The 14,713-nt window shown below is 44.3% G+C and overlaps 1 protein-coding gene across 1 annotated transcript in view; it reads left to right on the top strand.

The window, feature by feature from the left end:
* Window positions 1-14,135, top strand: part of LOC122379994 (coiled-coil domain-containing protein 113-like) — a 55,240-nt gene extending 41,105 nt beyond the window's left edge. Inside the window, exon 4 of the mRNA XM_043362726.1 lies at window positions 13,314-14,135. Within this exon, the coding sequence (XP_043218661.1) occupies window positions 13,314-13,730 (417 nt within the window). The 3' untranslated portion in view covers window positions 13,731-14,135. The remainder of the gene's footprint in view (window positions 1-13,313) is intronic.
* The last annotated feature ends 578 nt before the right edge of the window (window positions 14,136-14,713 follow it).

Raw genomic sequence — 14,713 nt, 5'->3', positions numbered from 1 at the left:
GGCTCTGGCCGCCGTCTTACAAGTCAGTTCAGGCTCATTTTTGGTTTACACACTCCTTGATTTATGCTTAACCCGGCACCGCCTGGGCTATTTCCGTACCCACATCAGCCTGGGGGGGGGGGGGGTCGGATCCGACCCCCCCTGTTATCTCGAGAACCAATGGTCGTATCGAGCCCCGCGAGGCGGCGTTCGAAAGGTCTCTACGAGACCTTCCCAAAGCACTCTTAAGATTTTAAGATTGAGGTCAACTTTCGGGTCAAGGTCAGGTCAAAGGTCAAATTCAGGGGTTTTGCATGATTAGGCTTACGGACAGCGGAATCGATAGCTGCTGCTCGAAACTCACCACAAATGACCTCAAAGACCTAGTGAAGGTACCATGTGCGTATAGGGGTCATACTAAGTACGGGTCAAGGTCAGGTCAGGTCACGAAAGGTCACGGTTTTCACTTTCTGCTACATGGGCGTGCGACACATGTTTTATGGCTTATTTTTCACGCCAAATCCGATGGTAATGGTTATATGTGCCCCCAAGTCACTGTGCTGGTGATAAGCTTGCATTGAAAGCATAAAAAATCGTTTATACCATACATAACTAAACGAGGGCTAAGAAAAAAAGTCAATTTTTCAACTTTTTATTTTTGACATAAAAATGCACTTTTCTAGACGAGCTTTGTCCCAGGAATCTAGTGATGCCATTTGTTTTCACATGCGATGTTCAGAAGTGCCTCTAATTCGCGAAAATGCTTATGACGTCACCATGCCCTATGCATGTTGGAGCTATTTTTTACAATTTGGGGGTCAAAAATCAAGATAGAAAGTTGAAATTTGGGACATCTAATGTTCTAATAGAGCTCTATAACATACATTCCGGTTTTTTGGAAATTCTCAAAATTTTGGATTTTATTAGCTGTTTTCCAAAAAATATAGTTTTTTGAATTTTTAGGGGTGAAAAACGCATTTTATGGAAAATCCGAGATAACCATTTTAAAGAACTCGTTGAGCTGCGTCTTTTCATGTCCTTAATTTGCAATTTGCTTAAAACCTCGATTTTTGGCGATTTTTTAAACATTTACCATTTTTTGACTGAAAACGCCATGTAGTTACATCACTAAAATCGATATGTCTCAGAAATTTTTGATTTTTTTTCTTAAAAATTGCACAGGAGACGTCAAATTGATGGGGGAGAAGGTATGCGAAGTTTCAAGTTGATAGCGCAAGCGGTTCATGAGTTATTGAAGAAAAACGGAGGGGGGGGGTCGGATCCGACCCCCCCCCAGGCGGTCGCGGGTTAACCCGCGCCCCGCTGGGCTATTCAGCCATACGCGCCCTGCTGGGGGGGGGGGGGGCAGATTCTGCCCCCCTGTCTAACTTCCGAACCGATGGTCGTAGAAAGACGGGGAAAGCGGCAATCGAAAGCTCTCAACAAGGCGGATCTTAAGAGCCCAATTTTTTTGCTTAAGTAGGTCAGAGGTCAGGTCAAGGTCAGGTCAAGGGTACAAAATGCAAGTTTCTACAGTATTGGCCTTGCACCGTAGTTGCCGAAGAATGGACTGAGACTGATTGCCCAAAACGTGTTCTTAGACTACCAAGACAATATTCGTTGCACACAATGTCATTCAAAGGTCAAGATCAAGGTCAGGTCAGGTCAGGTCAGGTCACCAAAAACAAAATATAGAAAAGGGCATGTGCGACACATGTTTTATGGGTCATTTTACTCATGGAATTCAATAGGCACACTCAATAAGTGATATGGACCACCTCTGGATGAATTTCAGGTCGAGGTCAGGTCAAGGTCAGGTCAAGTGAGGTCAAATTTTGAAGTTGGTTGTTAAGGCCTAAAAAGGTGTCTATCCGATGCAGTTTTTCACGGCGAATCGAATGGTGCTATTTTCATTTCCGTACAAGGTCTAGAACTTCCAAAAAAATCATTTTTCAAAATTTTTGTGTGTCGTGACGTCATAAAATTTTGAATAACTCCCACATTTTTGAACCGATTCTTCTAAAAATTGGTATGTAGGTGCACATAGACCACTTCTTTGACATATATTCCGGTTTTTTCGGTAAACTCAAAATTTTGGATTTTACAAATATTTTCCCAAAAAAGTCAGTTTTTTGGAAAATTTTTGGCCAAAATCCAAAATTTTCAAAAAACCGAGATAGCCATTTGATAGACAAAGTAGAATCACGTATAACCTTTTCTGTTACGTCTTGATTCCTTTAAAAATGAAGAAGTTAGCGGCGTTTGAAATTTGCCGTTTTTTAGGCGAAAATGGCGAACATGACGTCACTAAAACGTCAATTTCTCAAAAAATTTCCGACGGATTTCGCTCAAATTTTCAGGGAACGTGTCAAATTGATGTATGATAAGGTACTGAAAGTTTGACGTCGCTGGCGTAACGCGTTTAGAAGTTATTGGCGAAAAACGGGAGGGGGGGGGGGCAGATTCTGCCCCCCCCCCAGCGGGGCGCGGGTTAAGATACCCTGAGGGTAAGGAACTTTTACTTCGAATTTTTTCAGGTCAAGGCCAGGTCATCACAGGTCACGGAAATGTTATATTATGCGTCGGTCACGTAACACATGTTTTATGGTCCATTGATGCCATATATTTCGAATTTGATGTCGTTTGTGTCATTCGAGGTCATTTTGAGTTCAATTTACCTGTCAGGTCACTTTCAGGTAAAAAAAATGTCAAATTTTGAAGTTGAATGTTTTCAACAAAAAAGATGTCCAGTAGATGCAGTTTGAATTCAGGAACACGACGGTGCTATTTATATTGGTGCACGATGTCAAAAACGTACTGAAAAATTAATTTGAAAAAAATTATAATTTTGAATTTGTCGCAATAATGCGTATAACTTGGCCATTTTTTAAGATATTTAAATAAAAACTTGCTAGAGTAAGTCAAAGGCATGTGTTCTATCACATACTTTCCAGTTGTTCCGAAAAACCAAATAGTTTAAAAAATATAAAAATATAAATTTTGAATTTTATTATATGCAATTTTCAAAACTTTCTGAAGTTTGAAAATCCGAGATACCAGTTTGATAGCGCCGTCTATTCTGAGTCCTCTCTTGCAAAGAAATTGGATCTAGCTTAAAAACTGAGTTCATGGGAGCAATTGCTGTGGTTCAATGTTTTGCGTCGAAATCTGCCGAACATGACGTCACTCTGACGTCATTTCCGGCCGGCCTATGGTAGCTACGAAGTTGTATTTTGACACAAGGTGTCAAATTGATGCAGCCGAAGGTACTGCAGGTTTGGCGTCGATACGTCCAGCAGTTTGGAAGTTATTGCAGAAAAACGGGAGGGGGGCTATGAACAGCCCTGTGGGGTGCGGGCTAAGTTTCCTGGACGACTGGACGCCGGTGTGGTTCGCGAACGGCCCTGACCGAAAGTGGTGCCACTTCCAGAGCATATTTCTGGCAGCTCTAGATCGAGTGGCACCTCTGCGGCGCACCCGCTCTCGCACATACACCGGACCGCCTCTATCCGCTGACACGCGGCAACTGTTACAGCGGCGCCGCTCTGCTCTTGCCGGTGCTGACCGCGACATTTATCGCACTGTTAACAAACAGTGCCGCGCGGCTATACGGCAAGCGGCTATACGGCAAGACACTCGCGCTCACTATGAGCGTGAGCTTGTCCAAGCAGGTCGCGGCAATATGTGGCGTGTCATGTCACCGATTATTGGCAAGAAGAAGACACAGAGCGAACCGCCAAATATTACACCTGACGCCTTAAACAACTATTATGTTAGCATCGGACGATCGACTGCCGCCAGCGTTCCACCACCAACAACCCCGGTGTACACCAGACTTCCCAGGGTCACGACCGGTGGGTTCAAAGTCCAACCTGTAGACTTGGAATCGATGCTCGCCACTCTCCGTTCAATGAAGCCCTCCTCGTCTGTGGGCAACGACGGCATTAGCATCAGCAGGCTACAGAGATACGCGCCGGCCATCGACGAGGTGCTCCTTGATGTTGTAAATTCTAGTCTGTTTACCGGCTGTGTACCAGCATCATGGAAAGAGGCAACGGTCATACCAATTCCGAAAGGAAAAGTGGCCAAAGGCCCTGCGGACACGCGTCCAATTTCTATACTTCCCGCCATCATGAAACTGGTAGAAAAACTCGTCCAACAACACCTAAATGAATACATGGAATCGCATCACCTATTATCCCATCATCAGCATGGCTACCGACGGCTACACTCCACAGAGACAGCTCTCAGTGTCATCACTGACCGCGCGCTTCAGGCCATGGACAACGGTGAGATATCCATTCTCACCCTTCTCGACCAGTCAAAGTGTTTTTGATGTGGTGCCCCATCGGGTGCTGCTCGATAAACTCATGACATATGGAGTCGACACGCACTGGTTCGAGCAATATCTGGAAAACCACACACAGCGCGTACAGATCCGAGGAGTGGACGGCACGGTACTGCAATCTGCTGCGAGAGAAAACTCGATCGGCGTTTACCAGGGAGGCTCCCTCAGCTGTATCCTATATTCACTTTTTTCCAACGACATCGCCCTCCATGTCAGCGAGGACGTAACCTTGGTACAATATGCGGATGACGTACAGCTTTTGGTGAGCGGCAAGAAACAGGACGTTCCAGGCTTGACCGTCAAGATGGAGACCTCACTCAACGAGTTGTATGTATCAGTGGTTTTGTCACCATGGTATGAAATTGAACGAAACGAAAACAAAAATGATCGTTCTTGGAACAACCGCCATGCTGAGGAATTGCGACCAAGTCACGTTGAACTTCAATGGATCCCAAATTTCAGAGTCAGAGGAAGTACGGAGCCTCGGTGTCATATTAGACAGACACTTAACCCGCGCGGGGCTGGGGGGTAAATTTTACCCCCCCCCCCTCGCGAATTTTTGCGATATCTCAAAAACGGCGGCGCGCAGCGCCGCCAAACTTTCAGTACCTTTTCTTACATCAATTTGACACGTTCCCTGAAAATTTGAGCGAAATCCGTCGGAAAATTTTTGAGAAATTGACGTTTTAGTGACGTCATGTTCGTCATTTTCGCCTCAAAAACGGCAAAAGTTCAAACGCCGCTAACATCTTCATTTTCAAAGGAATCAAGACGTAACAAAAAAGGTTATACGTAATTTTACTTTGTCTATCAAATGGCAATCTCGTTTTTTTTTTGAAAATTTTGGGTTTTGGCCTAAATTTGTTCAAAAAACTGATTTTTTTGGGAAAATCATTATAAAATCCAAAATTTTGAGTCTATGGAAAAAAACGGAATATATGTCAGAGAAGTGGTCAATGTGCACCTACATACCAACTTTTAGAAGAATCGGTTCAAAAATGTGGGAGTTATTCAAAATTTTATGACGTCACGACACACAAAATTTTTGAAAAATGACTTTTTTGGAAGTTCTAGACCTCGTACGGAAACAAAAATAGCACCATTCGATTCGCCGTGAAAAACTGCATCAGATAGACACCTTTTTAGGCCTTAACAACCAACTTCAAAATTTAACCTCACTTGACCTGACCTTGACCTGACCTCGACCTGAAATTCATCCAGAGGTGGTCCATATCACTTATTGAGTGTGCCTATTGAATTCTATGAGTAAAATGACCCATAAAACATGTGTCGCACATGCTCTTTTCTATATTTTGTTTTTTGGTGACCTGACCTGACCTGACCTGACCTTGACCTTGACCTCTGAATGATATTGTATGCAACGAATATTGTCTTGGTAGCCTAAGAACACGTTTTGGGCGATCAGTCTCAGTCCATGACTCCATTCTTCGGCAACTACGGTGCAAGGCCGATACTGTAGAAACTTGCAATTTGTACCCTTGACCTGACCTTGACCTTGACCTCAAACTTTAAATTAAGTACATGTTTTTAGTAGTTCGTGATGAGAGCTTTCGATAAGCGTTTGAATTTTCCAAATCGGACCGTTAGTTCGGGAGATAACAGGGGGGGGGGGGGTAAAATTTACCGCCCCCCCCCCCCCAGCCCCGTGCGTTCGGCTGGAGACCCCAGCCCCGCGCGGGTTAAGCTACAAACCGCACATAAGGGAGCTCACTCGGAGATGCACTGGCATGTTGATCGCACTAAACAACTCACGGATGGTCATTCCAAAGGCTGTAATTCCAACTATAGTCCAGGCACTGGTGATTTCAGCTGTTCGATACTGCATTTCCATTTACGGATCATGCAGCGCACAGCAGATGAAAATGATCCAGAAGGTTATCAATTTCTGTGCCCGAGTGGTGACTGGAAGGGGGGGGCCGTTCCACGACAAATCGACAAGTGCCCTGCACCCTCATATTTTATTTTTTGCTTAAAATTGGTCTAATGGGTTGTGATGGGCGGGGAAGCCAGCTGTGGCAAGGATTTTTTTCTTCGAACAACGGTTTCCGAGATATAGCCTCGGGCAATTCCTGGATTTCGCGCTGCAGCCCTTTTTCTACGATAAAAACTTTATATGGTTTAGCTCACAATCAACCAACAAACATTTTGGCTATCTCGGATTTTCAATTTTTGAAAATTTTGATCACGTGACCCTTTGACCTATTTTTCGAAGAGTGACCTTGATATTTTCCCCACTGAAAGTTGCAATTTTTTCTGATGACGATTAAAGCCTTATCAATTGTCATTCATATGCGAAAATAAAAAAGTGGATATCGCCCTGCGTTGACCTCAGGTCAGGTCATTTTTATGACAGGTGTCCATTATTACGAGCGGGAGCGACAGCGAGATCTCGAGAATAAAGCAAGATAGCGACAAGCGGTAAACGGTGCAGGGTACAAATGGATAAGGTTTATAATTTTTACTGAGGTCATTTTCAGGTCAGGTCAAAGATGACGTCACAGGAGCAAAAAGGAAGTCAAAATTGCGGCACTACATATATATGAAGTTTTTCTCGAATAACTTTCAAGGTATCCCAGCTAGGAACAAACTAATATCACCATCGTGATCCTCTCGTCGATCGGCATCGAAACATATGTATGTTGACCTCGAAAGGTCGAAAGGTCAAAAGTTGACCTTAGGTCACGTGACCTAAGGTCAACTTTTGACCTTTCGACCTTTCGAGGTCAACATACATATGTTTCGATGCGGATCGACGAGAGGATCACGATGCTGCTATTAGTTTGTTCCTAGCTGGGATACCTTGAAAGTTATTTGAGAAAAACTTCATATATGTAGTGCCGCAATTTTGACTTCCTTTTTGCTCCTGTGACGTCATCTTTGACCTGACCTGAAAATGACCTCAGTAAAAATTATAGACCTTATCCGTGTGTACCCTGCACCGTTTACCGCTTGTCGCTATCTTGCTTTATTCTCGAGATCTCGCTGTCGCTCCCGCTCGTCACGTGACCAAAGGTAAACTTTTGACCTTTCGACCTTTCGAGGTCAACATACATATATTTCGATGCGGATCGACGAGAGGATCACGATGGTGCTATTAGTTTGTTCCTAGCTGGGATACCTTGAAAGTTATTCTAGAAAAACTTCATATATATGTAGTGCCGCAATTTTGACTTCCTTTTTGCTCCTGTGACGTCATCTTTGACCTGACCTGAAAATGACCTCAGTAAAAATTATAGACCTTATCCATTTGTACCCTGCACCGTTTACCGCTTGTCGCTATCTTGCTTTATTCTGGAGATCTCGCTGTCGCTCCCGCTCGTAATAATGGACAGGTCATAAAAATGACCTGACCTGAGGTCAACGCAGGGCGATATCCACTTTTTTTTATTTTCGCATATGAATGACAATTGATAAGGCTTTAATCTTCATCAGACAAAATTGCAACTTTCAGTGGGGAAAATATCAACGCCACTCTTCGAAAAATAGGTCAAAAGGTCACGTGATCAAAATTTTCACAAATTGAAAATCCGAGATAGCCAAAATGTTTGTTGGCTGATTGTGAGTTGAACGATATGAAGTTTTTATCGTAGAAAACCAATAGTTTCTGAGTTATAGGCCGCCAAACATAGGGCTGCAGCGCGACCTGCTGGAATTGCCCGAGGCTATATCTCGGAAACCGTTGTTCGAAGAAAAAAATCCTTGCCACAGCTGGCTTCCCCGCCCATCACAACCCCTTACACCAGTTTTCAACGAAAAATAAAATATGAGGGTGCAAATTTAACTTTTTATTTGTCGCTTTGTCGTGGAACGCCCCAGGGGTCGTTATTCCCACATCTCTGACGCCGTGCGACAGCTGGGCTGGATGAGTGCCAAGCAGCTGGCTGAATATCACGCTGTTAGCGCTGTGCGGTCAGCTGTAGTGACGGGACTCCCAGAAATAATGTGTCACATAATTCAGCCACCCGCTAACAATCGACACACGCACAACACTCGCGGAGCAGAACACTTCACTCTTCCTCGCATCAGAACTGAGTCTGGCAGACGTAGACTCTGCTACCGCGGTGTGATGTGGCTGAACAAGTCGCGCATACCTGTCGGTGACAGGCATTTTCGTCGGAAACTTAACCCTATTCCTGGTGGGCTCCGCCGGGACAAGAAACTGGCGGGGGGGGGGGCCGATTCGCCCCCCCCCTTCAGATCTCAAAAACTACACATCGCAGCGACAAACGGTAAACGGCATCGGATACGCACGGTCAAGATCTACAATTTTTACTAAGGTCATTTTCAGGTCAGGTCAAAGATGACGTCACAGGGGTCGAAAAAGCCAAAATGGCGGCGCTAGATATGGAGAGAGTTTTTCTCGAATAACTTTCGAATTAGTCAAGATAGGAACAAACTAAGGGCATCATCGTGATCCTCTCGTCAATCCGCATCGAATGATATATATGTTGACCTCGAAAGGTCAAGGTCAAAGGTTGACCTCAGGTCACGTGACCTCGAGGTCATCATGTATATCATTCGATGCGTCTTGACGAGCTGAACACAATGAGACCATCCACGCGTCTGTATCTTGTTCCTGTACGGAGTTATTGGCCAAAAACCTTTGGTGACCTTTGATGACGTCACATGACATCACAGCTGCCCAACAGCAAAACAGACCTCAAGGTAGTGAAGGTTGATCGTATATGAAGTCATGTATGGTAGGGGAGAGTGGGGTAATTTGGCCGCTTTTTTTAGAAAACGATGTAACTAAAAATCGACAACACATTTCTGCATTTTCTCAACGCTGACAGGTGTGGCATACATTTAACTTTCCTGGACAGTAAACTTGAAATGATAGGGTAACTACTTCTATTGAAATTGTGACGTAATACAAAGGTCTGCAAAGCGGCCAAATTGCCCCACTAGCAAGGTTATTTGGCCGGGGGTGTGGGGTAGAGTTGCAAAATTTCCCTACCGCACTACCGGCATGCCGGTAATTTTTCACTACCGCAGGTTTTTTCGTGGTATCTGGCATGTCTTGCCGGTAGCATGCCGGTATTTTTGATTTTGCAAAAAAATTATCAGCATATGATTCAAACTTTGCACACTAAGAGGCTATTGAATTGTAATAAGTTGGACAATGGGTGGCTGTTGAGTGGGGCGGTTACTGAAATTGCCAAAATGTGGCATCTCATGAAGGGGTAAGCCAGAATCAAGAATGCAGGTTTTTTAGTATGCCGGTAATTTGGCGTTTTTTTTTTTTGCTTGGGGCGTGGTAGCATGCCGGTATCCCAGAAAATGTTTGTGGTGCCGGTAGCAGCCCATTGGGAAAACTTTGCCACTCTAGTGTGGGGCAATTTGGCCGGTGTTAGTTTGAGGCCATGATTTTTGTTATCGGCGAGTCAGCTTCACATTCAGCAATGACGCGTGTCCTACGACGCATTTGAAACATTTTGGAGGTTGACTCAGCCGTCACAGGGGTCGAAAATAGTCAAAATAGCGGCTCTAGGTGCGATGACAGTTTTTTACGAATAGCTTTTGAAGTAATCAAGCTAGGCCAAAACTAAAAGTACCATCGTAATTCTCCCGTCATTTCGCATCGAAACATGTATGTGTTGACCTCGAGAGGTCAAGGTCAAAGGTTGGCTTCAGGTCACGTTACCTCAGGTCGCTTGACCTCAAGGTTACGTGAGTTCAAGGTCATCATGTATATCATTCGATGCGCCTTGACGAGCTGAACACAATGAGACCATCTGCGCGGTTGTATCTTTTTTCTGTAAGTATTTATTAAAGGGACCCTCCCACCTTAACATTAGTTTTGAGTTGAGATAGCCAAGTTTGCGGCCAGGCTCAGAAACCACCATTTATCCTGGTCGCAACCCCCGCAGCTTTATGGTGTTCAAGAAATTTCTTCCCTTTACTTACAGGGTGGGACCAGCGTGGTCCCTATCTCTTAACCATTACGGGAATCTGATGACGTCATCAGGCTTTCGAACGTCCGTTAAATGTTTGACTAAAACGTTTTGTAGCACGCGGTGGGATATGCTGCTTTGCGCGCAACAAATGCCGCACTTTCAAATAAAGTCGCTAGGAACAGCGGAGTTCCCAAAAAGTAAACAAAAGTAAAAGTATAATATCTTGAAAACCGGTGAATATTTTTCGATGAAATTTGGTAGATATTCGTTTTTGCTCTTTCTGAACCGAGCGACATCACTTTCATGCCAATTCATTAACTTTTTTGAAGGTGGGAGGGTCCCTTTAACAAAAAAGCGTTAGGTAACCGTTGATGACGTCACATGCCCTTACAGCTGTCCAATAGGAAATATGGCATCAAGGTAGTCAAAGTTGGTCATGAATTATGTCCTTTATGGTATAATTGACCATGACAACTCGGCTGTCCCAGCATAGTGACTCTGAGCGCACCGGCCAAGTTGCCCCGCTGGTCCCGGCCAAATAACCCCACATTGCCATTCTGAAAGTTTTTGTCTATAAAGTCGTGATGGCTGTACAGAACTAGATGAAATTGCTCTTGGAACCGCTGAACACCCTCAAGAATGGCGCTATAATGTTGGAATTCGTTTACAGGCCAAATACTACATGTTATACAAATTTTTAAACGGAAGTAAAAGTTACCATTTTCTAACGAAATTCACGTTTTATTAATTTTGAATAAAACTAACAGGGGGAAAGTTTTGACATTTGTTCTCGAGTTAGTTCTGCCGATGACAAATGAATAGGGACTAAAGTTATTTCATTCACTTTTATCAGCTTTCGTACAGGTGGGGGCGGCCAATTTACACCACCGGCCAAATTACCCCACTCTCCCCTATATGGGGCCACTCCGACCCGTTTTAGTGGTAAAAACAGGGAGTTGATTTTTCCCCCATTGACTTATAATGGGGAGGTCGCGAAACTGACCTGACCTTAGGTCACCGATATCAAAATTCCGAGATATACAAATTGCACATACTGGTACCCTAACTAAAGCCTGAAGAGAAGAAATTGATCGGTCAAAAACTCTAGCTCTGGCGTGATTGCAAACTTTTCTGAGGTAGGGTCACCAAACCGCCTCTGGTGACCTGACCTGAGGTCAGATCAACTCAAAATTTTCAGACATGTTGCGTAGAAGCCTTTTAGGAAAAGTCAGAAAATTTGAGCTTCCAAGCTCAACGCGTTTGGGAAAAATAACCCAAAAAACCTCAGGGGGGGGGGCTCCTGAGGCCCCCTCCCCCGCCAGGAATAGGGTTAAGCGACACATATTGTCCAGGCGTTGAGTGAGTGTGCGTGTGTTGTATGCATTATGTATCACGTGCTGACTGAGATGTGGTGAGCGAATGTGCGTGAGTTGTATGCATGCATGATGAGCGTATGGACACGACACATACATTAGTCGATTTAATAGCCTACCCATGTATATACATGACGTGCAAATGAGAATAGCCACCTAGTATGTGGACATATTGCGAAATATATCTGAATCTGAATCTGAATCATCCCTTAATTTTTCATGGGTTGTTTTAACCCCCTCCCCCAGCCCTTCTACTTGGTCTTAACCCGCGCATAACTGGGGTATTTTCCATAACGCGAGTGACTGGGGGGCTCTCGCGAGCCCCCTCCTATCTCCGAAACCACTGGGCCGATCGTCAAAATTCAAACAGCGCCTGGTAGCCCTGGAAAATCTATTTTCGAAAAGTCGAGCAAAACCTATTTTCACTGACCTCGATATCACCGATGACGTCATAGGTCAGGTCAAAGTAAAAATTATCGACATTTTTGCTTGTTCACAATTTAGGCTCTGACCGCCGGCTGACAAGTCCCATCAGGCTCATTTTTGGTTTACGCACTCCTTGATATATACTTAAGATACCCTGAGGGTAAGGAACTTTAACTTCGAATTTTTTCAGGTCAAGGCCAGGTCATCCTAGGTCACAAAAATTGTATACCATGTATCGGTCACGTGACGCATGTTTTATGGTCCATTTTACTCGTAGATTTCGAAAACAATGTCGTCTGTGTCATTTGAGGTCATTTTCAGCTAAATTTACCGGAATTCAGGCCACTCAGGTGAGAAAAGGTCAAATTTTGATTTTTAAACAAAAATGTGCCTATCAGATGCAATTGGAGCTCAGGAACACGATGATGCCATTAATATTGTTGTACGATGTCAAAAACGTAGTGAAAAATTGATTTAAAAAATGAAAATTGAAAAAATATAATTGTAATTTTGTTGCTCTAATGCTTATAACCTGGCCATTTTTGAAGATATTGGGCTAGAACTTGCTAGAGTAGTTACTCGGTGTGTGTTGGTGTGTTCTATCACATATATTCCGTTTTTTTTTTGCGAAAAATCAAAAACTTTTTGAAAAAATGTAATTGTAAAAACATATATTTCAAAAGTTTTGAAATTTTGACAATTTGAAATAGGAGTTTGATAGCTACTTGTATTTGTAGTCCACTGATGCAAAGAAATTAAATCTAGCTTTAAAACTAAGCTTTTGAGAGCGTTTGCCGTAATTCAATACTTTGTATCAAAGTCGGCCGACATGACGTCACTCTGACGTCATGTTCGGCCAAACTATGGTAGCTAGAAAGTTGAAATTCAAACACTATGTGTCAAATTGATGCCACTGAGGGATTCGCAAGTTTCGTGTTGATCCGTCAAATGCTTTAGAAGATATTACCGAAAAGCGCGAGGGGCGCTGTAGAGCCCCCCCCCCCCCCAGTTATGCGTGGGTTAAAAACAATTCGGGGTTGTTCCCAAAGTAGCCGATAACCAATTTTGTCAAACCATAACAACAACTTCTCCGCACTAGGTGAGTATAAAAAGCTACAGCAAAACAATTTTTTTCCAGGCGTGGGCCAAAGTTAAGTTGCCTTTGGTGGCCAAAGCTGCACGAAACTACGGTGTGTTGTTGACTGGCAGTTTGTATAGTACGAGTGCTCAGTAGTCAGTAGTACCCACACTGATGTGTGCTGTTGGCAGGCTCTGACAGAGGACGGTCACCGGCTGGACGTGGTCACCCATAAGGAGGCGGCCATCGGGCGGCGGGTGGCAGCCGAACGGGCTGTGGTTCAGAGACAGCTAGTCTCCTCGTGCACCGTCAACCGCCGCCTACAGACCCAAATGGCCAATTTCCGGGTGCCGCCCACCATCGACTACATCCACACCAACGACCGCGTCTACAAACTGAAGCGCAAGGTGATCATCTGGCAGCGCAAGCTAGACATCGCAAAGATGACGCTGCTGAACCTGCGCGCAGTGCACGGCATCAGCGGCCAGCCGGCGGCGTCCGGGAGTTCCGCCGAGCGGTCGCAGGCCGGCGGCCGTGGCCCGACCCCGGCCCCGCTTCGGGTGCTCAGCTCACGCCTGGTGCCGGCCGCCGCTGGTACAGCCCGCTGAACTGTAGCTGGGACCAGGGAGACGGAAACCACTGGGCTCACCTCCTGCCAGTGAGCAGATGACCGTGCTGCAGGCCAGTCACTCCACGATTGGAGCCGCACTATTTCGCCAGCGCTCTTCAACTGTGAAATTGAGCTGCTGTCGAATGTGACCCCAGAAGTACAGGGTGTCCTGAAAGAAGTTTACCCAAACAATGTTTCTTAAGATTTGCAATTTTAACTCAGTTCGTTGGAAATTTATATGATACTCTACCAACGCAAGGAGAAGTAAGTGCACAAAGTTTCATGCGAATCGATTGTGTTTAGCAGAAATGGTGACACGTAAAAAAAAATCGTACACCTCTAGCGCCAGGGTGCATCCCGAAAAATTCCATCCGAATATTCTAATACAACTTCTACTTCACCATCTCATTTGCACACAGTTATTCCAAGACCATGAGAAGTAGGTACCTAAGTAACGAAATTTGGAGCGCTTTTGTTCGTTTTTCGTAATTGTAGGCGCTGCATCGTTTGACGAGCTGAACACAATGAGACCATCCGCGCGGCTGTATCTTGTTCCTGTACGGAGTTATTGGCGAAAAACCTTTGGTCACCTTTGATGACGTCACATGACCTTACAGCTGGGGCATTCCACGTCAAATCAAACACCGAAATCCGTCATCCCCTTCGATTTTTCTGAAAATTTGTAGGCAGACTGGGCATGGTTCAAAACTGAGTTACGTGTAATATTTTCGAAATTTGATAACGTATCGCCGAGATATAGGTCATCGAATATAGCTAAAAATGCTACACATCATTTTTTTAAATGCTTATAACTCTGGTTCCTTTTCTGATATCAAAATGATATTAACAGGGTCTTGTAGGCAATTGATAAGGCTTTGATTTTTAATTATAAAGTTAAATTGAAGTGACCTTGAAATGCATTTGACCTTGAATTAAAACAGAAAAATTTAAATAGCAAAAAACACGCCACCTTCGATTTGA

This window comes from Amphibalanus amphitrite, unplaced genomic scaffold, assembly GCF_019059575.1.
Source record: "Amphibalanus amphitrite isolate SeventyFive unplaced genomic scaffold, NRLGWU_Aamphi_draft 000088F_arrow, whole genome shotgun sequence".
NCBI classification, from domain to species: domain Eukaryota; kingdom Metazoa; phylum Arthropoda; class Thecostraca; order Balanomorpha; family Balanidae; genus Amphibalanus; species Amphibalanus amphitrite.
The sequence above is the reverse complement of the archived record's forward strand: the minus strand, read 5'-3'. Positions and strand labels throughout refer to the sequence as shown.